A 24,447-nucleotide genomic window follows, 5' to 3' on the forward strand; every position below is an offset into this window, starting at 1 on the left:
ATCCAGCACAAAACGTTAACTTCGGAGGCAGGAAGGACGCTTCTCCACACATGCTCACCTTTGGTCCCAGCCACACCCTCCTTAGAAGCTGTGGCTTCCTGTCACTGTATCTGATCAGCTTCAGTCTCAATAGAGAAAAGCTCCCTGAAGGCTTGTCGTGTGGAATCAGGATGAAACATGGGCTGGGGAGCAGGAAGGGGCAGACTCAGCAGCTACACAGGCAAGTTCTGAGGAGGCAGATTTCAGTTCAGTGAAGCAAAAAAGCTTTCTAGTAATTAGAGTGGTTCAAAGACAGAAGGGGCTTCATTGACTGATTCATTCATACATTTTAACAGATGCTTATGAAGCTTCCGCTCTGTGCCAGGTCTGTTCTGGGCCCTAAGGTTTCAAGAGAGAAAGGGAGTGAGCATCTTCCTTTCAGAGGCTCCTGGTCCAGAGTTGAAGACAGTGAAACAAGCAGAACAGTAACATTTGACCTGTACTTTGATGAGGAAGGGCAAGTGCTAGGAGAGCGTGTACCAGGAGCACCTAGCCTTTTGAAATGTCCAGGGACGGCTTCCTGAAGTTGGCCATGTTTAAGGTGGACAACAAAGAGGGGAAGAGTGTCTCCGGGAGGAGGGGACAGCTTGTGCAAAGGCCCAGAGGTAGGAGAGAGCCTTTCTCTCTTGAGGATGTGGATGTCATTGAGTGACATTGGAGCAGAGTGACTGCATTTCCTGCTACTAGGAGTCTCTCGGTAGGGGTTTGGCATGGGTTACAGGAGAGGGGCTCCAAGCACTGGCTGAGGTGGTGGAAGTGGGGGCTCTGATTACTTGGCCCCTTCTGCTCTGAAGTGCTGTGCTTCTGAGTGCCTGCTGACTTCTCTGAGTGTATGAGGGTCATGTGTAGGCTGCCTCCCACTCTGCCAACCACCTTCCAGGCATTGTTTTATTTAGCTCCTCCCGCTGCTGCTGCTGCTGCTAAGTCACTTCAGTCATGTCCGACTCTGTGCGACCCTAGATGGCAGCCCACCAGGCTCTGCCATCCCTGGGGTTCTCCAGGCAAGAACACTGGAGTGGGTTGCCATTTCCTTCTCCAATGCATGAAAGTGAAAATTGAAAATGAAGTTGCTCAGTCGTGTCCGACTCTTAGTGATTCCATGGACTGCAGCCCATCAGGCTCCTCCATCCATGGGATTTTCCAGGCAAGAGTACTGGAGTGGGGTGCCATTGCCTTCTCCTTAGCCCCTCATAACAACCCTTTATTTAGGAGATGCTATTGCAGCAGTCTTACAGTTGGAGAACCCAAGGTGGTGTTAGGGTATTCTAGTTTGCTCAAGGCCACACGGCTAGCCAAGTGGAAGAACCAGAACCTGAACCCGAGTCTGTCCAACCTGAAGCCCACATGCTTAACCATGTCCCTCTGCCCGGGGCCTCTCTAATGAACATGTTCTCACCCCCCAGCACCTCCTGTGGGACTCTGTCACATGTGGCTGGGAGAAGCAGCTAGCTCCTTCAGGGAGGGCAAGCCACAAGGCAGAATCAGGGGACCAGTTTTTAAATCAGAGCATTAAAAACGTGCTCAACAAGCCTCATGTTTTGCTTTCCTTGTAGGCATTGAGGATCAATTTCCCAAAGAAAAAAAATAAATCAGTTGGAATGTGTCTTTCTGGAGAAAGCCTGGCATCTGTCAAACAGTGGGGGGAAAAAAAAAAACAGAAAAAGATCTTCCTGGGTCGTGTGCTGGGGGTTGCTGACTCAAGCCGTATGTTCCAACATCATTAACAAGTTGAAAAGCTGTTCCTCCTCGCAGGAATGCCGGATTGGTGGTTTGAACAGCTCAGCTGGGAAAATCCCTTACCAAGTGAGGAAGGCTGAAGGTCCCAGGAGTGTCCACGTGCAGACCTGGGGCCTGCAGGGCTGGTCGTGGGAACTGACTGCAACGCTGGTGTTTCTGTCAGGCCCAGTGGCCACATGTGTTGCTTTACCTGCAAACCCGCTAGGAACATTCTGACAAGTCGGCAGTTTAGTGTTAGTTGCTCAGTCGTGTCCGACTCTTTGTAATCCCATGGACTGTAGCCCACCAAGCTCCTCTGTCTATGGGGATTCTCCAGGCAAGAATATAGGAGTGGGTTGCCATGCCCTCCTCCAGGGGATCTTTCCAGCCCAGGGATCAAACCGGGGTCTCCTGCATTGCAGGCAGATTCTTTACCATCTGAGCCACCCAGCAATTTTAATTGATAAACAATTATTAACGGTTAAGCTATGTTGAGACAAGCCCTAAGAGGCAGGCTAATATCTTGGGGTGACTAGTGTAGATAAAAGACAGGACCCCAGGGGAGTTTGTGATCTGATCCTGGCGTTTGATGATAAGTGGCCCCCAGGGCTCCTGGCTGGAATGTGAGGGCCCAAACCTGACTGAAATCCTTGTTGAATTTTGCTGGAACAATCCTTGATTCTAAGCTGGAGAGTCCCTGGAGGTGTTCTAAAGGGCGTTTCATTGTCCCACCATGGGAAGACCTGGGACCTGGCGTTGTGCTGGCCTCTTAGCTGAGTTACATCTTCAACCCTAACCAGCCTGGCCCACATTAGAGACGGCAGAGCGCTGGGAGAGGGGAGAGATGTTTTACAGATTCAGATTCTCAGTCATTTCTGTGTATATTTATGGGATACTTGCTGGGTACCGGGCTGCGTGCTGGCACATAGGATGAACTGCAGAGGCCCACCCCGAACTGCTGTGGTTCCAGGGACATCTTAGTGCCCTTGCTCACTCACTCACTCACTGTCTCCCTCTCCCACTTTCACGCTGAGAAAACAGGGACTGCAGCTGCTTGCTTCTGGTATTTCTAGCACGTAGCAGAGTGTCTGGCATGTAGTAGGTGCTTAATAAATGCTTTCTGGTTGAGTGAGTGCTCAGAGGCAGGGGGATGTAATAGATGATCTCGAAAGAAATAATAGCGTGGTTCTTATGTGACAGGCACCGTTCTAAGCAGTTTATATATACTGATGATTCAACTTTGCAACCAACTTCTATGGGAGAGGATCATTGTCCCAATTTTATTTTTTATTTTAAATTTTTTGAGAGTGTTTTTTCCCTTTGTTAATGTTCCTAACAACCATGGGACAGTGGTTGAGCAGGTTTTATTTATTTATTAATTTATTTATTGGCCTTGTAGCATGTGGGATCTTAGTTTCCTGACCAGGAATTGAAACTGTGCCCCCTGAAGTTGAAGCACAGAATCTTAACCACTGGACCACCCAGGAAGTTCCCATTGTTCCCATTTTAAAGATGAGAAAACTGAGGTCCAAAGAAGTGAAGGAACTTGCTTAGGGGTCCCACAACTAGGAAGTAGCAGACAGCCTAGCTCCTGAGTCCATTCTCCCATTGCCTCATGCTCCTGGCCTGTGGGAATCAGAGCTGAGCCCTTGCTCCCCTGTGTACAGCTCTCTGAGGGGGTGCTCCAGCCTTTTAGGGGCCAGAGGACTCTTTGTGGGGAGGGATCAAGAGCAATCTGGAGGAGTGCTGACTGCCTGGGAGTCCCAAGGGCAGGGAAGACCTGGCCAGTTCCTCATTTTGGACTCCTCTGCATAAGCCCTGCCCGGGGAGCCCAGGATACAGCAGGGGAAGGCAGGTGAGGATGGGTACTTGCATGAATAAGCAAAGGGTGCTGCGAAGCAGGTAGGATCCCCAGGCTGCAGGTTCTGCCCCCAAGTTCACATTTCCCCCCAAAAGTACAACCACTAGTCTGCCTTGAGAGGAAGAGCCTGGCAGCCTGGGGCCTCCTTATGTTCCATGCTCCTCTTTTGTGAGAAATGGGAGAGGAAAGGGGTGTGGATGGTGCTCCCCTGGGTAAATTATAATTCACCAGTGAGTTGAACCTGGACTGTGTCTCCTCCCTTCCTACCCTCTGTCTCTGCAGTATTCCCAGTGCTCAGCTGCTCCTCTCCCTGCCTGGGTAAGTGAGAAACCAGGCCACTCTATCACCTTTTGAGCCATAAATGAGCCTCAGGATACTCTGGGGCCACACATCCCAGCTGCCCTGGCCAGACCTGGGAAGAGGAATCTTAATAATAGCATTAAAAACAAAAACAACCAACAGCAATTATAACCAACCTCCGGTTCTAGGCACTTTGCATGAATTCCCTCTGATTTCACAACCATTTTATAGATGAAGAAACTAGGACAAGATAAGTGACTCAAGGACACACAGCTAATACATGGCAGGACAGGGACCTGGGCTTTTAGATGATGCTAGATGCCAAAGGTGGAGAAGGCAATGGCACCCCACTCCAGTACTCTTGCCTGGAAAATCCCATGGATGGAGGAGCCTGGTAGGCTGCAGTCCATGGGGTCGCTAAGAGTCAGACACGACTGAGCAACTTCCCTTTCACCTTCATGCACTGGAGAAGGAAATGGCAACCCACTCCAGTGTTCTTGCCTGGAGAATCCCAGGGACAGGGGAGCCTGGTGGGCTGCCGTCTATGGGGTTGCACAGAGTCGGACACAACTGATGCGGCTTAGCAGCAGCAGCAGCAGATGCCAAAGGATAAAACTCAGCTAGGGCACCACTGAATTAAGATGAGTGGCTCTGGGCCAATGTGTCTGGTTGAGTGGGGGTGACAAGCCCCTGGTTACCCACCCCAGGGTCCTGTGTAAGCCTCTCTAGGACCAACCCCCATCCCCTACCGCCGTCATTTGGAAGAAAGGGGACCTGGAGGCCGCAGACAGGAGAGCGTTTGGCCCTTCATGTCCTTCCATCCTATCAGTCCTGCAGCTGAAATGCTTCTTTTTTAAAAAGATTGAGTATTCACGTCTCAGAGCCACATGTGACCGCAGCAATTAAAAGCCAACTCTAGATGTGTCGACCAGCTGTTTTGGCTCTTTCTGGCCATGGACGGGGTGCCAGGCTGGTAATTGGAGAGGAATGAATGATACACATCTGGTGAGTTGTTTTAGAACTTCTTTGGTGATTCCCTGACACAGACGCACAAGTACCCACCCCCAGCACCCTCACATGCTCTATGACCTTGGCCACGGCAGGATCACGCATGCTAAGTGTGTCGCTTTGGAACTGGCACCTAGGCCCATTTGGATGTAGGTCATTTTACCTCCAAGCCGAATCAAATGACAGTCTGATCTGAGGCTCCAGCCAAGAATGCTGATGGAGGGCTGATCAATGTGCCTTGAAACACTGGGGAAAACGGGGTTAGTGGAAAACCCTGGAAGCTGTGTGCTATAGAATTCTGGGAGGCTACCACCTCCTTTCCTTGGCTCCCAAGCCTTCTTTTGTCCTAGCTGGGTATCAGGCTAGCTGGCCAGGGAGCATGAAAGTTTTCTTTATTTATCTTGACCTTTTCATGTAAGTAATTTTTATAGTTCCATTAACTAGAAGACCCTTTGCAAACCACCAGGCAAAATATATTACTATGAACACCTCAGGGACTTGCATGGAATGCTAATAGGATTGGGGGATTGATTCAGAGGGCTCATCACGAGTGAGAGACAGCCTTGGCCAGGGAAGGGCTAGTGTTGACTCAGGGGTTCATTTGCAGAGGAGACCCCAAGTCTGACCTAGATCCTTTGGCTCAATGCCAAGATCTCCGTGCTGGCTGCTTTATATCAACCTGGCCCAGGACTGATGCTCTGGCCTTGCCTCTGTATTTCGGAGCACACTTGTTCCCATGCCGAGCTCTGCATCTACATTTGTGGAATGGATTCTTCTCAAGCTTGGCTTGAATCAGTGAGCCAAAAATTCAAACCCTAGACTCCCAGAGCTGGAAGGAACATTCAAATCATGTCATTCAGCTCCTTCATTTCATAGATGAGGAACTGAGATCCAGAAGGAGGGAGGGGACTTGCTAAGTTGGTGACAGATTTGGCGCTGGTACTAACTTATCTCAGCCTGTGGTCCAGGTGGCGGTGGAGCATGAGGTTAAGGGCAGACCTTTTAGCATCACATGGATGTGAGTTTAAACCTTGTCTTGGCAAGTGGATCAGCTAGGTCCTGGTGAGAAACAGACGGTATGTTAACGGAGGAGGATTTAATAAAACTATAAAGGCTTGAGAAGGGATAATGGAAACTGTTGGGTTGGCCAACAAGTTCATTTGGGTCCCAAACTTTTTGGCCAACCCAATACCTGCCTCAAGGATGAAGTGGAACAATGGGTAGTCAGTGTCCAGCAAAGAAGGAGGACTTATATTTGGCCTCTTTCACTTACCGTAGCCACTAGTATCCACCTAAGCAATTGCACCATGCGTGGTTGTTATGTTGTCCGCATCCCTTGTCCCTCTAGGAGGAAAAGAGAGGACAGAAATAAAGGGTCAAGTGAGCCTTTGTGGCTGCTGAAGGTTATGCTTCCCAGCCTCTTGCACCTTCAGGTGGACCCAGAGGACCACTTGAGAAAGGAGACTGGGCATCACTGGGTGTTTTCCTAAGCACACTTTGGGCTTTGTTTTACCATCTGGTCACACTAGGGAATGAGTGAATGATAGAAGCATAGAAGGGGGAAAGGGACCTTAAGAGTTCCAACATCCAATTTCCTACCAAATTGGGAAATCTAAGGAATCAGATAGCAAATAGTTTAGGCTTTGCTCACCATCGGTCTCTGTGGCGAGGACTCCACTCTGTCCCTCTACTTCAAAAGCAGCCTTGGTCAATATGTCAGTGAATGGGCACAGCTGTGCTCCAACAGAACATCACTTATAGAAATAGATGGCAGCAGCATGTGGCCTGAGAATCCGACCCCTGCCCTCCAGCTTCTGTAGGTCCTCTGTACTCTACTGAAATGTTCCCAGGGATGGGCTGCTACCTACCTATAGAAAGAGGCCTCTGAACTGCTGAACCATCCAAGTAATAGAAAATCTTGCCTTGAGTTTGGCTGAAATCTGCCCCTTTGTCACGTGTGCCCCTGAGTTCCTGTTTTGTCTGGGACCAAGTGACTCCCACTTCTCTTTGACAGCCTGTCAGCTGACTTCGACCTGCCTCCCACTCATTACTTGCTTCTGCAGGCTACACTTGCCCACCATCAACAAGCCCCAACCTTCACATGATCCTCACAGGTCATGGTTCCATACACTGCATCCTGGTCCTTCTCCCCAGTCTTATAAATTTCCCTTGCAAAGCACAGGGTCACCAACAGCCACTCATGGAGTAACTGTGAGACATGGTAAGTTCCAGGGATGTTTATGAGTTTGGATTTAACCTCAAAGAGTTCACACACTTTTGGGGAGGCCAGATCAACCCGAGCTAATTGGGGAAGTGGCAGGGCCAGGCAGGAGGAACCTTGTGTGGGTAGGGAGGTTCTGGTGGAAAATATTTCACCTTCCATAGCTGTGCAGACTGGGCTGGCTGTAGCCCTCTCAGCTTCTTGGTGGAGCTGAGTGATGGAGGCTGTGCCTGGCCTTGCTGACCCAGGTGACTGGACTGGGGAGCCGAGGGGAAGCCTTTCAAGCTTTCAGGTCCTGTGACATGGTGATGTCACAGCATCCAGGGAGTGTCAGCAGTCAAAGGAGCCTTTAAGGGTGATGTGCTTTAATGCTCTTATTTTATAGATGAGAGAAGGGGAAGCCACCTGCCTAGGCTCATGCTGGACTCATACTTGGGTCTCCTGCCTCTTCATCCAGTGCCTTTTTCAAAGGAATGGAGGACAGATACCAGGGGTCCCCGTGAGATCAAAAGTAGAGGTTTACTAGACCGTAAGAAGGGCTTCCCTGGTGGCTCAGTGGTAAAGAACCTGCCTGCTGATGCAGGAGACTCGGGTTCGATCCCCGGGTCAGAAAGATCCACTGGAGAAGGAAATAGCAACCCACTCCAGCATCCTTGCCTGGGAAATCCCATGGACAGAGGAACTTTCTGGGCTATAGTCCATGAGGTCACTAAAGAGTCGGGCATAATCATCTTGATGATTAAAACATCAAGACCATAGGGAGAGGATGGGGCTTGGGGATCAGGGAGTGGGACTAGAGCACTGGCAGTAGTCCAGGCCTTTTCTGGAGGACATGGGCAGATGACGACTTCTGGCGACTCTCAGCTGAATGGGACTTCAGACCTCCTCTGGTCTAATCTGAATTTCAGGGGAAGTTACAGCCCTGGGGAGGAAAGTGAGTTGCTTGATATCACTGAGATGGATGCTGGTAGACACAAACCCGGGTCTCCTCACATCTACAGCTGGGCTTGTTCTACAGCCCCCAATATCCCTAAGACCACCCAGCACCCTGTTCCCACAGGTCCAGAAGTAGCCTGAGCCAAGAGGCAGGGTCTAGAGATGTGGCGACTTCCCTGTGACTGACCTCTGAAACCAAAGACAACCATGCCCTCTCCATGCTTGCTTTGGTGCGCTCTCCTTGGGACCCACAAACACTGAGCACCTACTGTGTACCAGGCATCATGAGAGCTTTAAAAAGCCCAACTGAAAGCGGCCTCTGTCCCCCAGGGGCTGGAGATCTGCAAAGGAGAGACACGTACTGATAGAGGTAACTCTCTCAAGGTCTGTGTGGATGGCCTGTGATAGATGTTGAGGTAGCATGTGGGGAAGCCTGGCACATAGAGGGTGCTCAGAAACCGGTAGCACACAGGAATTGGCACTAAGTGGTGAGCACCATCAGCTATCTTAGACATGGGATCCAGACCCCACGGTGTGTGTGAGAGACAGAGAATTAGTAACAGCAGGTCCTGTTTATTGGGTACTCACTGGGGGCCAGGCTGGGTCTAAACACTCATTATGTATTACTGCATTAAATCTTTGTAATAGCCCATGACATTGATACTATAATTGTCCCCATTTTACAGATGAAGAAACTGAGACACGGAAGGTTAAGCTATTTGCTTATCGTTCTGTAATTGTAACTGTAAATAGCAGATAGGGAGTTTAAATATGGGTCATCACTTTCTCTTCCATCCTGGCCTCTCCACAAGGAGGTGGGGAAGGGGCCACCCTCCAATACTCCACCCCTATGTCCCATAGAGCTCACCCCCCGTGTTTATGACCTCAGTGAAGGATGAGAACAAGATAGACAGTCTGGGGGTGGAGGATTAAGGAAGCTCAAACATGGCCAAGACCCTGCCGTGGGGCTGAGGACACCCTACTAGTAACAATACAGGACTCACTCAGCACTGACTGGACCCCAGGGGTCTGCTCTGGGTACTTTGTCAGCTCACTGAATCCTTGCATACAGCCCGAAGCCCAGCCTGTCACTCTCCCCCACTGAACAGATGGGGACTGACACAGAGGGGGCGGTAGCCCGCCTGAAGTCCGGAGCTGATGAGTGGCGCCGCCGGGCCCAGCCCCGGCTCCCTGGGTGCCATCTGTGCTCTTAGCCACTGTGCCATGCTGCTCATCACTAAATGCACCTCTAACACCTGGGAGGGTAGAGGCGGGACTGAGGCGGGATGATGGGGTGGCGGTCAGGGTGGGGGGAAGCTGAGAGGGCAGAGGTTCAGATGTCTCCGCAGAGCCCTCGGCAGAGCCAGCCTCAGGATGCCCATGACAGCACCCGGGTGTGCAGCAGAGAGAAGGGGGGTTTGACAGAATGCCCCCATTTCAAGTTACAAGAGCCTGAGAAGGAGGAGGTGGGGGTGATGGAACCATGACTCAGCCTCTCCTGGGGGGTCAGCTGGCGTGAAGGACTCAGGTCAGAGAGAACTCAGGGGACCTGTATACTCTTGGGGTGGCTGCCGTGTAAACCCCGGCCCTGTGTAGAGGGACAGCCCGCCTGGGGTTCCCGTAGAATTGGGTAGGAGCTGGCTGCCCCTGCTCCAGGTGGCGCCACGGGTCTTGCCTCTGCTCCCCCTCAGGAGACTCACCTTGTGGCACCGCTGTCCTGTCCCCTCCCCACCAGATAATGAACACGTAGTGGTCTAGTTGCCAGATATGGCTATCTGAACCTCAGAAATCTGCTCTCGATATTTCATGCTTCAGACAACACTGTCTAAACAATGCCAATGAACTATGAATGAACTGAGGTTTTTGACAAGCAGATAGCCAAGACGGAATACCAGGGTGATGAGGAGGAGAGGGGGACAGTGAGGTCCGGATGGACTGCGGGGACAGCAACCACATCCCTGGACTCAGGCCCAGGGACTCTGCTTGTAGAGTCACTGGGAGCCTGGGTGCTGGATCTAGGGCTGAGCTGGGGGAGGTCCTCAGCACACGGTCCTAGGGGTCCCTGGGAGAGGCCACGGGAAGGGAGAATGGGAAGAGCTTGCTCAGAGCCCCCGGAGGTGCCTCCCTTGCAGGTAGGAGGTGGGGCAGGACAAAGGCCAGGGCTTAGGTCTCTAGGGTCAGAGGACCAGAGAGGTGAGGGTTGGCGGGGCACTGGCTAGTCTCTGCCCTTTCTCCCTTGAGCTGCTCCAAGCCCCTGCTCAGCCTGCAGGGGACTTGGCACAGTGACACAGCTTCTCTGGCTTGAACCTTCTGGGTGGGAGAGGTTGTCCAGCCTGGATGTGGCATGAAGGCCACATGATCGTGGTCGCCTCTTGCCTCCCTCAGCCTTCAGAGGCCTCTGTCTCTGGGAGCCTCCTCCTCCAGCTCCTTCCTCCCTGACCAGAGATCACACAGTTCATGGGATCCCAGACCCCCAGGCCTCAGTTCTTCTATGGATAAAATGAAGCAGATGGATGGATTTTCTGTGAGGTGCCTTTCAGACCTAACATGGGACAGGTTCCCTGGTCCGCTGCCTGCCCTCGCCTTCTGCAGCAGAACCCCTGAGCAGGGATCAAGGCGCTGCTGTCTGCAGGCAGAAGGTGCCTGGAGGTATCTGGGCTCACCTGACAAGCTGACGGGAGGGTCTGCTGGAAGGTGAGGGGCCCAGGAATGGAAAAAAGTGGGGCCTCAGCCTAAGGGGGTGGGATGGAGGGAAGAGGGAGCCGCTGAGGACAGGGCTGGGATGGGGAACCAGGGGACGATGCCTCGAGTCTGGTGTATGCTGGGGACATTGAATCTGAGTTTGTTTAGCAAGTGCGGTGGGAGCGGGGGAAGCCAGGCAGCAGGGATGACTGACTGGGGTCTTGTTAGCTACTGAGTGAGCAGCTCACTGTGGCTTTAAGTGGAATTGGTCACTGGGGTCAGGGTTCAACTAAGAAGTGGGTTAGCTAGTAGGTCCCAGCCACTGCCCAGGATCTGTGAAGTGAGGGGCTCTTGAAGTCTTGAGCACAACCAGAACTCTGCCTGAAAGCCATCTGTACCAATGAGAAGGACTCAAGGGCCAGGGCTCCCCACAGTCACCACTTCCCAGGCTGGCAAAGGATGGGCTGTCAGTTAACTACGAGCCAATGGGGCATCTGAAATGGTTCTTTGGGGTCTTCCTTGCCAGTAGGCCTAGGTAAAGCTAAGGCAACAGCTTCAGAGCCAAGGTTTGTATTCGGGAGGGGCCAGAGGACCCAACGGGCTTCCCCAGTGGCCCAGTAGGTAAAGAATCCACTGTCAGTGCATCAGGCACAGGAGATGTGGCTTTGATCCCTGGGTTGGGAAGATCCCCTGGAGGAGGGCATGGCAACCCACTCCAGTATTCTTGCCTGGAGAATCCCCATGGACAGAGGAGCCTGGCAGGTTACAGTCCATGGGGTCACAGAGTCAGACACAACTGAGCATGCACACATGCAGAGGACCCCCCACCCACCATAAAATGAACTTTGTTGTCTAACATGACAGCAGCCTCTCGCTCGCATTCGGCCAAGCAGTGGGCGTGGAAGCAGGGTGGGTGTTTGGAAGTCAGTGGCAGCTTCTCTAAGCTCACCACTGGGGGCCACCTGCTTCCCTGGCCCAGGCCAGTTCCAAGCAGCGAGAAGATGGCTAGTTGCTTGTCAGAAAAAAAGCTTCATCTAGATCCCTTCTGAAAAACTGACAGTGTTGATGGTAGCTGCTGATTTCCCAGGCTCACAAAATTGGGGGGATGGGGTGGCCAAGGAGGTTTCTATAATCCCTCACTGATGGATTGGATGGTGGGGCAGATCTCTCAGGAGCAATGGATGACCTTGAGAAAATGTGGATGTCAAAGGGAGAGAGAAATAATCTCCCTTCCTCAAACTGCTGCCAATAAGCCTTCTCAGCACTGGGGTAGTTGATGGAAACTATTCTGCTATTGCCTCCCAACTCAGGAGGCTGTAGCATTTGACTGAGTGATAAGAAATTGCCAGGCACTTTCTAATTACAATTATCATCATCGTGGCTGTCTCTCTTAATTACTTTCTTATAATTAGCTGTTGCTTTTTCCTCAGCATTTGTGTACTTTGCAGATTTGCTGACATTTGAGAGCCCCAAAATAGGGCCATTTGGGGAGGAGGGCAGAAAGGTGGGGAAAACGTGAGGGGAACAGATTCTTTTCAGGCAACCTGATAAATGTGGGGGCCTTTGCAATAAGGAAATTGGGGAAACCAAAAGATGGGTCATTTTCTGACCTGATGGGGAAAGAGAACAGGGGTGGGGATGTAGGGATTGGGCTTTGTGGAGGGTCTCCTAGTGTTAAACCTTGCAGGAAATACTCTTTTTTTAAAACTCATTCTGTTGCCCTCCCCATCAGCTCTTTGTTTGTTTGTTTTTAAAGCCATCTTCTAGTTTGATAGCCAAAAATTAGTGTTTCCTCTTTTGGGGAGGAAATAACTCTTGAAAAGTCACCAAGCTGCCATTTCTGAGGCTTGGGTTTCATTTTAGGAAGCAAAATTAACCCTGTTGAATCCTTTTCAGAGTTAATTAAATAACTCAGGTCAGGAGTAGCTTGTTTTCCCTGCAGCCAGAGATGTGTTCTGAGCATCTTTACAAAGTGGATTGTGCTCCTTGACCAGATGGCTTGGTTTTCACACTGGTCCTATTCTTCCTCCCTCTCTTCTGACCTCCCGCAGCCTTGTGTACAGAGGAGTGTGTGCACGGCCGCTGCGTTTCCCCGGACACCTGCCACTGTGAGCCCGGCTGGGGAGGGCCTGACTGCTCCAGCGGTGAGTCTGGGGTCTTTGGGGTTTGGGCAGGGCCACAGCTCTGGCTGGGGAGGGGCTGTGCCGTGGTTGGATGCTGAATTCTTTGTTCTGGGCTTGGGGTGCCTAGGCAAATGTGGGCATCGGGGAGGAAGCATGCCTACATGATGGTACTTGGGGTGGAGGGCTCTAGGGGCATGGTGGAGGTCTGGAGGGGCATTGCATGTTGTGTGTGGGGGAAACTGTGTGGTCATCTATGGATCATCTTTGGCTGATCCAAAGGCTCAGTGGGTACTCACAGAGACTCTGACTTTTGATGGATGAAACACCTCTGAGTAAGGTCTTTGAGGCTTAAAGTGAAATTGAGAAGCCACCCGTGGGTGTCGACCCAGGACGTCACAGTAGTCGAGGTTTGGTCCTCAGTGTGGCTGATCCAAAGGCTCAGTGGGTGCTCACAGCAACTCCAGGGACTGATTTATGAGACTGGTGGGCCCTGGGATGGGTCTGTGTTCCCCAAAGGTAGAAGAATGGCATGCTTGTAGGGGGTGGTTACTGTGTTCTTACATCTCTCTGGGCGGCTGTTCACACTTCCTGGGGGAGGCTCTCTAGTGAGCACGAGTGAGGCGGATGTGCTTGGACTGACCGAGTGACCCACAGCAGCACAGGCACATCTCTACTGTGGGACTGGCGGCCGAGGGCTCAGGGAATTCTCTGCCAAGAGTCCAGCTGAAGGCGAACGCTTCCCCTTTGGCTCATTTCCCCTATATCCTCACAGATAGCCTTCTTTCCAGTGGCACTGTTTGGGATCAATGGTTGGCTAATGTCATGGTCTTACTTGATTCCAAAGAGCCCTTGATTAGTGTGGAAGCCCAGTTTCCTTCCTGCTTTGAGCTGGGATAGGGTGTCTTTCTGTGTGTGACTCGGGGAGGTAACATAGCTAAGCTGGTCCAGGCGGGGTCTAACCCGTACCAGTGACCCGTCTTGGGGAGCCACCTCCCTGTTCTGCAACGGTCATGACAACTTGAAGAAGGAATGTTGGGTCCACACTGGCCCAGGGTGGTACCCTTGCCGTTTTCCACTCTCTGCTGGGGTGACATCTTGTTATGGTCCTTTTTTCCAAAGGCCTTAACTGGAGTCTCCCTGTCCGTCCAGTCTATGGGAACTTACCAGGCGAAGCAAACTATTGGATGTGATTTTGTTTGGGCTTTGTTTGGGTGGTTCTCTAGGCTTAGGGAGCCCAGGGTCAGTTTGGGGTGCTCCAGAGACTCTCTCTAATGTGCTGGGACCTCCATTGACTGTAGTATCTTCTTCCTTCCACCCTTTTCCCTGCTTTGAGGTAAGTTGTGCTGAGAAACAGGGCAGGGACTCCCCCAGGCAATGAAAGGTACACCTGGGGGACGCGGAAGATAAAGAAATGTGTTCAAGCAACCTTTGTGTGAGCACCAGAAACATGTCGGCTGAAGCGTTTGAGAGCTTTTTTCCCCTCTTAGCTTTGTTCTGCTTTGTGTAACTTTGCCTACAATGAATCTTTGATGAGGAACTATCTAACTCAGGTTCGGTTAACCCTTCTGGGACAGGTTTGCTTGCTGTTGCCAAATTATAACGTCAAGAGCGGTCTGCTGGAGGTTGAAATACAGCCTGAGTCTCCGGGTCCTGAGTGCGCACAAATCACCATCCAGCACGAGTCTGTTTGACGCTCGCTGTTTCTGGACTGTGGTGGCGGTGGGACCTGGAGGTGTTTTCAGTCAGTCACTTCGGGTTTCCTTCCAGTGCAGTGAAAGAAATGGAAGGGCAGCTGCCTTAGATCAATGGGACTAGGCAGTTTAGAGTAAATCTTGTGCCTGGAGTGTGTTTACCAAGCATGTAGCCCTGTTACTTCACAGTGTGAACCCAAGCTGCCCAATTGCCACTTCCAATTCAGTCATCAGACTTGGTGCTGAGCAACTCGCAACCTGTTTCCTCAGTAAATCCACCCTCGTGGGTTCAAGAGCCACCACCTTTGCATCTACTCAAGGCATGTACTCCTAAACTCACAGAAAGTCTTAAAAGATGAATCCAACCCTCCTTTGAGAGATGGGAGGATTGAATGAAGAGAATTCATAGATTCCCATTCTCAAAATCATTCAGAGCACTGACCATTTAGATGCCCTGCCAAGAGATTTCCAACCACTGCTTGAATCCCTCTCTTAACAAGGAGCTCACTGCTTTCCTATAGAAGCACATTCTGACTATTGAAAAGTTTTCCCCTCTTTTAAGTTGAAATCTGTCTCTAGCTTCTACGAGTTGGTTCTCACCCATGATAAAGGCCAGGGCTGGGTGCTGGATCTCCATGACCATCCTTGCCTTATCTGTACTTTCTCCCAAGGAGCTCAGTGGACAGCAAATTGTGTGTGGGCAGATAGTCATCTTAGAGCAATTGATGGTAGTCATTGAAACCGTACAGATGATATCAGAGTCTCCTTCCACAGGTGAGGCCTTCAGGTATTAGAAGACAGCGATCACCTCCTTTCCCCCAGTTTTTATTTTCAAAGCTTCTTTGTTTCTTATATGACATTGTCTAAACTTCCTTCTCTATTTAGTTTCTCTCCATTGGCTGTGGCCTTTATTCCTCTTGGCTGTTGTTCCTAGATCTGACTACAGATGCAAGCTCGTATGGAAAAATAATAATAGATATATGTGCCCTTTATTGAATTTTACTATGCACTAGGTACTTTATTCATCTTCTCATTTACTCTTTGCAACAACCCTATGATATGAAAATTATTATTAGCCCCATTTTACAGACGAGAAAGTTGAAACACAGAGAGGTTAAAGAACTTTCAAAGGGCACACAGCCAGTAAATGATGAAACTGGGACTACTGATCAAGTAAAAACCTAAGCCTGGACATGTAATTATGCTTTCTTTCCTTCTGGATGCTCAGCCTCTGTTAATACAGCCTGAGGTTGAAACAGGTCTTTGATGAGAAAACCTAGTTGCTCACAGGGGAAGGAAGGATCTGCTTAAAAGATGTGGCCCTGAGATATTGTTGTGGAAGTAGATGAATCAGCCGTGGGACACAGATTGTGAATTTGTTTACTCCGAGCAAGCTGACCCTCCTTGCTATTGTGCGTTTGGACACCTGTCTGCCAGTGTGTGCTCTGAGGCACTTTAGGGACTTAATGGGGCCCATGTCAACGGGGATGGGTGTCTCTGTCAGCGCAGTATCTGGAGATTTCTGAATGGAGTCTCTCATTTGCATGTCTATACATGTGACATACTTGCAGGGAAGCTTGGATTTTTTATTTAGTCAAAGGCATCATTCTTGGTGTTTTTTTCTGATTCTAAAAACACCCCTGCATGCTGTGTGCTGAGTTCGCTTCAGTTGTGTCTGGCTCTTTGCAACCCTATGGACTGTAGCCCACTAGGCTCCTCTATCTATGGGATTCTCCAGGCAAGAATACTGGAATGGGTTGCCATACCCTCCTCCAGGGGGGTCTTCCCAACCTAGGGATCAAGCCTACATCTCTTATGTCTTTGCATTGGCAGGTGGGTTCTTTACCACTAGCGCTACCTGATACCTGTTCATGTTTAAAAGGAAATTGAAATGTCACTGGAAGTACAGACAAAAAGTTAAACCTATACACCCAGCGATAACCTCTTCTGGCCTCTGAGTGGTTGCCTTCCCTGTTCTTTGTCTGCATATTTGCTCTTAGAGCTAGATGAGGACACAATGTTATTAGATCAAATGTGCTATTCTGTAACTCACTTTTTAAATTCAACTTATATCATATACTCATTTCCTTATCAATAAACATGAAACTACCTTAAAAATTTTTAATGGCTTTATAGAATTTCATCCGATGGATTACTGAAAGTAACCAGTCTCTTCGTGATGGACATTTAGGCTGTTTATGATTTTTCAGTATGTTAGGCTCATTATCTTTTATCCAAGATCTTTGTTCCCTGTTGCTTTCAAAATTTAGATTTTTTTCAGAGTTCAGGAAAGTTTATGGTGACTAGATCATATATGGCATATGCCTCCAGTGGAGTTTGGGCAACACCTTGGGATGAAACATAGTAACATTTCTGAAGTGACATATAACCGATGACTTCTAGTGACATACAGATGATGTATAACCACAAATGGCTTCCACAAAGATTCTGCCTCTAAATGAATTTTGGAAAATTAAAAAAAAATTCCTTTGGATTCTTTACAGATTTGGGGGTTGTGGACCTATGGATAAGGGGCTGTGGTCCTGTGTAAAAATGCTGCAAGGATTCTTCCTGCACGTGTATCTTTGCCCACATGTTCCAATTTCTTTTTAGGATAAGTTCCTGGAAGTGGCAGGGAGGATTATAAAGATCCGTCATCTGCCTGCTCCTGCCCTCTGTGGTTGCCAAGGGATTTATGACTTTGATAGACATGAAAGAGACGAATCCAGTAGTAGGATGGGGGGTACTTTTCATTCTTTTACAGACTTATAACCTCATAGCCTAATTTCTTGAAAGCCTGGATGAATTTCTTTCTGCTCCATAAAGGAAATAAGGTGATGCTGATTTTTCTGGTAGGTAGACACGTCGGCTATCATGGATAATTCCAAGATGTTAGATGAACCAATATGGGCAAATGGAGTGGCTGTACGCTTGGTCATAAACTTCCATCCTATATAATAATGAAGAGTAAAAGGATGAAATGTCAGTTTACACTGAATAAAGACGACAGAGTGACTCTTATTAAATTGCACTAATCTCACAAGTGGAGATAAAAAGAAAAAAAGTTTTGCCATATTGAATATCTAGCTTTTTAAAGTAATTAGAAATATTAAAGCACTGACAATGATTGAGATAGAAACATTATTCATAACTTTTATTTCCGCACTGGGCAATGGTCCAGTATATTTCATTTATGAGGTTTCAGCTGTAAGGAGAAGGACGTGAGCCAATTCCTAAATTAAATATGCCCTGTTAACTTTTATAAATGATACCCAAGAATCAACTTGGAAATTTCAGCCTTCATTGTATTATTTAATTATTGTATTTCTTGGGTCCTGCTTCTCTGCCTCCCTTCCCAAGGTGCTTTGCAGTTTGGATTCTGGGTTATAGAGTGGCATTTTGGTTTTGGTTTCAGGCCACCCCAGAAGGGAGGATAGCGGGGGTAGACATGGAGAGAAGCCCCACCCGCCCCCCGCTTTCTCCGTAGTTTCCCATATTTTTAGATTCTACTGAACTGGTTTTACCTATGTGCATAGAGTGCAGGAGAGTAAAAACTCATTGCACAGTCTCTCGCTGTTTGTGGAAACTGACTCCCCCCACCCCGCCCACCCTCCAGGCCTGATGCTCAGCATGAGACAGGACTGCAGAGCAGGCCTGAGTAATGAAGGCAGCGGGAACCAAGCTGGGCCACTACCAAGAGCAGCCTCTGCCAAGTCAAATGTGTTCTTATCTTGAATGGTGTGGGGGACCCCTGGCTGACTTGGCTTTCAACTGTCCTTGCAGATGAAAATATAACATTTACCAACTCAGAAATACACTCATACTCCTCAACTAGCCAGGGACTCTCTAGGTCAGTCCTTTTCAAACCACGATATCTGTGTGCTAGGGATTTGTGTGTATGAAAATATACATAACATAAAGTTTACCATTTTAACCATTTTAAAGTGCAGTTCTGTAGCATTAAGGACATTCACGTTACTGTGCAACCATCATTATCATCCATCTCCAGTGCTTTTTCATCTTCCCCAACTGAAAATCTCTACCCATTGAACACTAACTTCCTATTCCCCACACCCCCTAGCTGCAGTCAATCACCATTCTATTTTCTCTCAAAATTTGCTGACTCTAGGTACCACGTATAAAAAGGATTATATAACATCTGTCCTTTTGTGACTGGCTTATTTCACTTCGCATAACGTCTAAAAGTTGCGTCCATATTGTGACATGCATTAGAGCTTCCTTGCTTTTTAAGGCTGAATAATATTCCATTGTATGTATATACTATCTTTTGTTTGCCCCTTCACCCATCAGCGGACACTTGGGTTGCTTGTACCTTTTGGCTATTGTGAACCACGCCACTATGGATGTACAAATATCTCTTCACATTCCTGCTTTCACTTCTTTTGCATAGGTAGCCAGAAGCAGTTTGCTGGAGCATGTAGTAATTCTATGTTTAATTTTTTGAGGAATCACCATACTATTTTCCACAGGGTCTATACCATTTTACATTCCCATTAGCCAAGTACAAGGTTATAATTTCTATATAGCCTTGTCAATATTTATTATTTTCTATTTTTATTTTTTATTGGTTTGGCCAGAAAGTTCATGTAGGTTTTTCTATAGCATCTTATGGAAAAACCCAAATGAACTTTTTAGCCAATCCAATATAATGGTCATCCTAATGGGTGTAAAGTAGTATCTCATTGTGGTTTTCGTTTGCTTTTCCTTAATCGTTAGTGATGTTGAGTCTCCTTTTGTATACTTTAGTGCCCATTTATATATCTTCTTTGGAGAAATGTTCATATTTTTCCAACTGGGTTACCTGGTTGGTACTAAATTGTAGGTGTTCTTTATATATCCTGGATGTTAATGCATTATATGTGATTTTAAAATATTTTCTCCCATACCATGGCTTGCCTTTTTATTCTGTTGTACCCTTTGATGCACAAAACTTTTAAATTTTGATGAACTCCAATTTATATTTTTTGTTGCCAGTACTTTTGATGTCATATCCAAGAAAGTATTGTCAAATCCAGTGTCATGAAGCTTTCCTCCTATGTTTTTGTCTAAAAATCTTATAATAGTTTTAGCTCATGCAAGTAGGTCTTTGATCCATTTTGAGTTAATTTTTGCTTATAGTATAAAGTAGTCCAACTTCAGTTTTTCTGCATGTAGATATCACGTTTTCCCAGCATCATTTGTTGGAGTGACTTTGGTGGTGCTAGTAATAAAGAACCTGCCTGCCCATGCAGGAAACATAAGAGACTCGGGTTTGATCCCTGGGTCAGGAAGATCCCCTGGAGAGGGGCATGGCAACCTACTCCAGTATCCTTGCCTGGAGAATCCTAGGGACAGGGGAGCCTGGCAGGCTACAGTCCATAGTATTGCAAAGAGTCGGACACGACGGAAGCACCTTAGCATGCGTGCTTGAAGCTACAGAGTTCAAATTTTCACCATTTAATGGCACATTAGTTACCTGAGCAGTGATTACTCTGAGCCTATTTTCCCATCTATAAAATGGGAAGGTCAGCATGTATATTTCAGGTCTAAAAATCCTAGGATGCCGTGTTTCTGGAAAGTGAAAATCCAGCATCATCTCGCCTGATCAAGGGCCCTTATGCCCTTCCAGCTGCTGACCTCTAGAAGTTGTCTGCTCTTCCCAACACCCCTCTCCGCCATGCATAGCCCTCCTGGGATTCCAGGACCTGGAAAGGACTGAGGGTGGGGGTGGTGGGCAGCCCTGAATGGGGACAGTGACTCATAGCCTTGCCTCCCCCAGGTGGGGGCACCTGGGGAGCCTTGGCTGCCTCCTCAGGGAGGGGTGCAGAGGGGCATCCTGCCAACCCGGAGGCTGCCGCTCACTCAGTGTTTTTCTCCCTACACGAAGCCTGCTGTCAAGGTTAAAGCAACTTCAGATGAATCACCAAAAAAGCAATTACACTCGCTGTTCCCGTGCGCTGCTCTGCCCAGCCCGCGGCCCCTGGCAGAACCGCCTGGGCCGCCTTCTGCCAGCATCTGGTGCGCCCGTGGGCCTCCCCGGGCCGGTGGGCTCCGTGTCAGCGCACGCTGGGGCGCAGTCACCATGACGGGGACAGAAGGGAGCTGCGGACGTGGCAGCAAATGCTTTTTCAAGGTCTGTGCATGAGAGGGGCTGCTCTTCACCACAGAATTCTAATTTTAAACAAAAAGGTATTCAGTAGCCGGGCTAGTGCTCCGCTGGCTCTGTGTTCTCTGTCCCTTGAGTTCCATTTAATACGCATGTATTGAGTACTACTCAGAGGCCCACACCGCGGGGGTCTGGGGCTGGAGTGGGTATTAGGAATGAGGAGGGCATGGCCCCCATCCTCAAGGAGCTGTGAACAGAAGCCAGACCCACCCATACTGAGAGGAGGGAGGAGGAAGAGTCGGGAGAGAGAAAGTTCTGGCTTCGATGGGAGATGAGGGGACCGAAGGGTTCAGGAAAGCCATATTGGGAGGAAGGAAGGAACCAGGTGTGTGCTGTGTCCCATTTTGAAGAAAGAAACTGAAGCACAGAGAGGTTAAATGATACCCCAAGGCCCCACAGCTGGTGAGCATCCGATATGGGTCTGTCAGATTTTCCCCAGGCCACTGGGGGTGGGCGTTGGGGCTGAGAAGGTGAGGAAGAAAGTGAAAGTGAAGTCGCTCAGTCGTGTCCGACTCTCTGCGATCCCACGGTCTGTAGTCTACCAGGCTTCTCTGTCCATGGGATTTTCCAGGCAGGAGTACTGGAGTGGGTTGCCATTTCCTTCTCCAGGGAATCTTCCTGACCCTGGGATCGACCCCAAAGACGCTTTACCCTCTGAGCCACCAGGGAATACTACAAGGTGAGGAAAGTGAATAACTCAGTTGTGAGGAGTCTGTGATAGAGGCTGAAAGAGACTTGAGCAGGGTTAAGAGGGACTTTCCTGGCAGTTCAGTGGCTAAGACTCTGAGCTCCCACGACAGGGGGCCTGGATTCTATCCCTGGTCAGGGAACTGGATCCCACAAGGTGCAATAATGAGTTTGCATGGCTCAACTAAGGATCCTGTGTACCTCAACTAAGACCCAGTGCAGATAGATAAGCAAATACATTTAAGAGAGATCAACCCAGTCCCACCCCGAGTCCTGGGGGTGCCATGGGCTGCAGGGGAGGGCAGCAGGAAGACAGACCTGCTGGCCTCTCCATCTCTCGGTCCTCGAATGTCACCTCCCCTCCCCCTGCCTCCCTCTTTTTGAGACACCCTGGCCGTGGCTGTGCTCTGGAAGCCAGTGAAGAGGATGATTTCCTCCCCTCCAGAGCTCGTTTCTTCCAAAAGTGCCTGCCAGGAAGAATGGGAAATGCTGGGGAGCAGATGCTGGGGGTGCTCTGCTCTCACGGGGGTCCAGACAAGTTTGGGGTGAGGATGAGGCTGGGCAGGGGGCAGCCTGTGGAGACCCTCAACCCCAGGACTGAGGACAGCTGGTCCCCCCACCCTCCTTCCACCCTTGGACCGGGTTGCTCTCTTGTGACAATGCCCACAAGGAAAGGAGGGGAGACCTGCTGAGACAGCCCCCTTCCCGGGTCCAAGGGAGGCAGGTCATGGGGCAGAGGAGGCGTGGGACCACTGCTCCTCCTGCTCGTTGGGAGAAGGCGGCATCTCAGGGCTTTGGCCCTTCTCCCTCTGACTGTCAGACCAGGGGACGTGCAGGACCAGTCAGTGCCCTCTGAGCAGGGCCAGGGGTCAGCAAAGCCTCGGCACATGTGGCCTATAGGAACGTCAGGTTTTGTTCCTGAAGCAGCTGGAAACCGGGTAGCCTAGGGTCTGTGTGTGAGCTGCCTGTTCAAGGGGCTGTCACAGCCAGGGGGAGGGAGGCACATTCTGCCCACCCCAGCTCTGGCCATCTGGCTCCCTGAGAACGAAATAAATAAGTGACATGCAGTGAGTCTCAAGGACTAGGAGAGAAAGGAGGGTGGGAAAACCCATCCCGAATGTGACAAAAGCAGAACAGAGGGACCACAGCCAAGCTGGCATCGTTGATTGGGACTGGCAGGCAGTGCCACAGCCCCTCCAGAACACAGCTCAGGCATGGAGAGGATGCTGCGCGCCCCCTACATACACGCACACACATGCACACACGCACATGGTCTGTGCTTCCAGGATGGGTGCGGGGGCTGGGTCTCCATGGGAAACACAGTTCCTGGGGGAAGGGAATCATGAACTGCTCCCACCCGTGCCCACCAGCCCAGAGGACTGGCCTGGAAGCCTGACAGGGAAGAGAGGAGTGCATTCTCTCTGGAGTCAGGGGCGGGCTGATGCAGCTCCCACTCTCTGAGACCTGCCCCCGCCCCCGAGGACTTTGAGTTTCGGCCCAGTCGCCCAGGCCTGCTGTGCACCAAGCACCATGCCGGACGTGGACATGAGGACCTCATTTTATCTCCTCCTGCCCCGTGAGCTGGGGATTATGACTCCTGTGTTGCAATGGAGGAAGCAGAGGTCCAGAGAGGTTTAGCCATGCTCTAAGGTCACTCAGGACTTCCCTGTTGGCTCAGTGGTAAAGAATCCGCCTGCCAATGCAGAAGACTGGGGTTTGATCCCTGGGTCAGGAAGATCCCCTGGAGAAGGAAATGGCAACCCACTCCAGTATTCTTGCCTGGGAAATCCCATGGACAGAGGAGCCTGGCGAGCTACAGTCCATGGGGTTGAAAACAGCTGGCCATGACTGAGCAACTGAGCAACAACAGCAAGGTCAGCCAGCTGCTCCTGAGTGTGTGTGGAACTGCGGAGTAGGTGGCCTTTGAGACTGACTGGAAGAGAGATCTGGGCTGGCCTCATACTTAGATTCTCGCCTAACTCCTATCCAGCACTGACTAAACATACTGTCCTATTCATTATCATTTGTTATTACTATTTCTATCTTTCAGCTGAGGAAATTGAGATTCGTAGAGGTTAAGTAGCTGGACCCAGGGCACACAGAGAGTCAGTCGCAGAGCCAAGGTTCGAACCCAAGCCATCAGTCTCTGGCAACCACATTTGCAGCTCTGGTTAACCCTTCTTTCCAGGGTCCTCTGCCTTCCCTCTCCAACCCCTCCCATGCTAGGAGGTGGTGAGATAGCTACAATGCAAACCTGGGTCCAGTCACTTCCCTGCTCCCTTCTGCCTGCCTGGAAGTGCCCAATTCCTTGCCCAGGCCTTCAAGGCCCCTTTGGGTCTGATGCCTGCCGGGCTTTCAGCCTTAATTCCTTCCCATGACCCCCACCACCACCCCCTCCTCTCTTTTAGCTTCCCTTTATCCACTGACCCACTGCACTTCTGCCTTCGAAGCCCAGTTCAGGCCGTGACCCCCACAGACCTTGACTGTGTGTACATAACCAGTGCGGCCCACACCACCCCGGACACTCGTTGTTTGATTGTGTGCTTGCTCTCCTTCCAGCCCCCAGGCCTGGAGACCTTCCCGTGGCAGGGCCCAGCTCTTCCTTGTCACCGTGACCCCAGGGCCTGCATGCTGCAGGCACCGTGCACACTCAGCCCGGGGCTGATTGGGGTCCAGAGGATTTGCTGTCCCTTTTTATCATGTTTTCATTCTTCCAGATGATGCTCTAGTGGTGGTATTTGGACCAGGGAGGAGTGTGGGGTTCTGGGATGGATGTTCAGGAGTATTCAGTTCCACGTCCCTTGATCTTCCAAAGCTTCTCACGTATCCACGTTGTCCAAGGATTGAGATGGGAGGCCAGGAGTCAGACTGGTCCATTAAAGGAAGAGAGGTCACAACCAGCTGAAAAGTGGGAAAGATGCCAAAAAGGCAGTGGAACCAGAGCTCAAAGAAGGATGAGATTTGAAGTTTTGGTAGTCTGGTATGGAAAGAGAGGCCATTCCAGGCACAGACCCACA

The 24,447-nt window shown here is 49.9% G+C and overlaps 1 protein-coding gene across 12 annotated transcripts in view; it reads left to right on the forward strand.

Moving 5' to 3' along the window:
* The window catches only part of MEGF11 (multiple EGF like domains 11), a 400,952-nt gene that overhangs the window by 172,966 nt on the left and 203,539 nt on the right, over positions 1-24,447 (forward strand). For all 12 annotated transcript variants that reach the window (XR_015135430.1, XM_086322959.1, XM_086322954.1 and 9 more), the window contains one exon: positions 12,815-12,907. Coding sequence is in view for 11 of the 12 variants with exons in the window: in XM_086322959.1 (XP_086179085.1) it covers positions 12,815-12,907 (93 nt within the window). In the remaining variant the exon portion in view is untranslated. The remainder of the gene's footprint in view (positions 1-12,814; positions 12,908-24,447) is intronic.

This window comes from Bos grunniens, chromosome 10, assembly GCF_055505025.1.
Source record: "Bos grunniens cultivar Pamir isolate PY7600 chromosome 10, Bosgru_T2T1.0, whole genome shotgun sequence".
NCBI classification, from domain to species: Eukaryota; Metazoa; Chordata; class Mammalia; order Artiodactyla; family Bovidae; genus Bos; species Bos grunniens.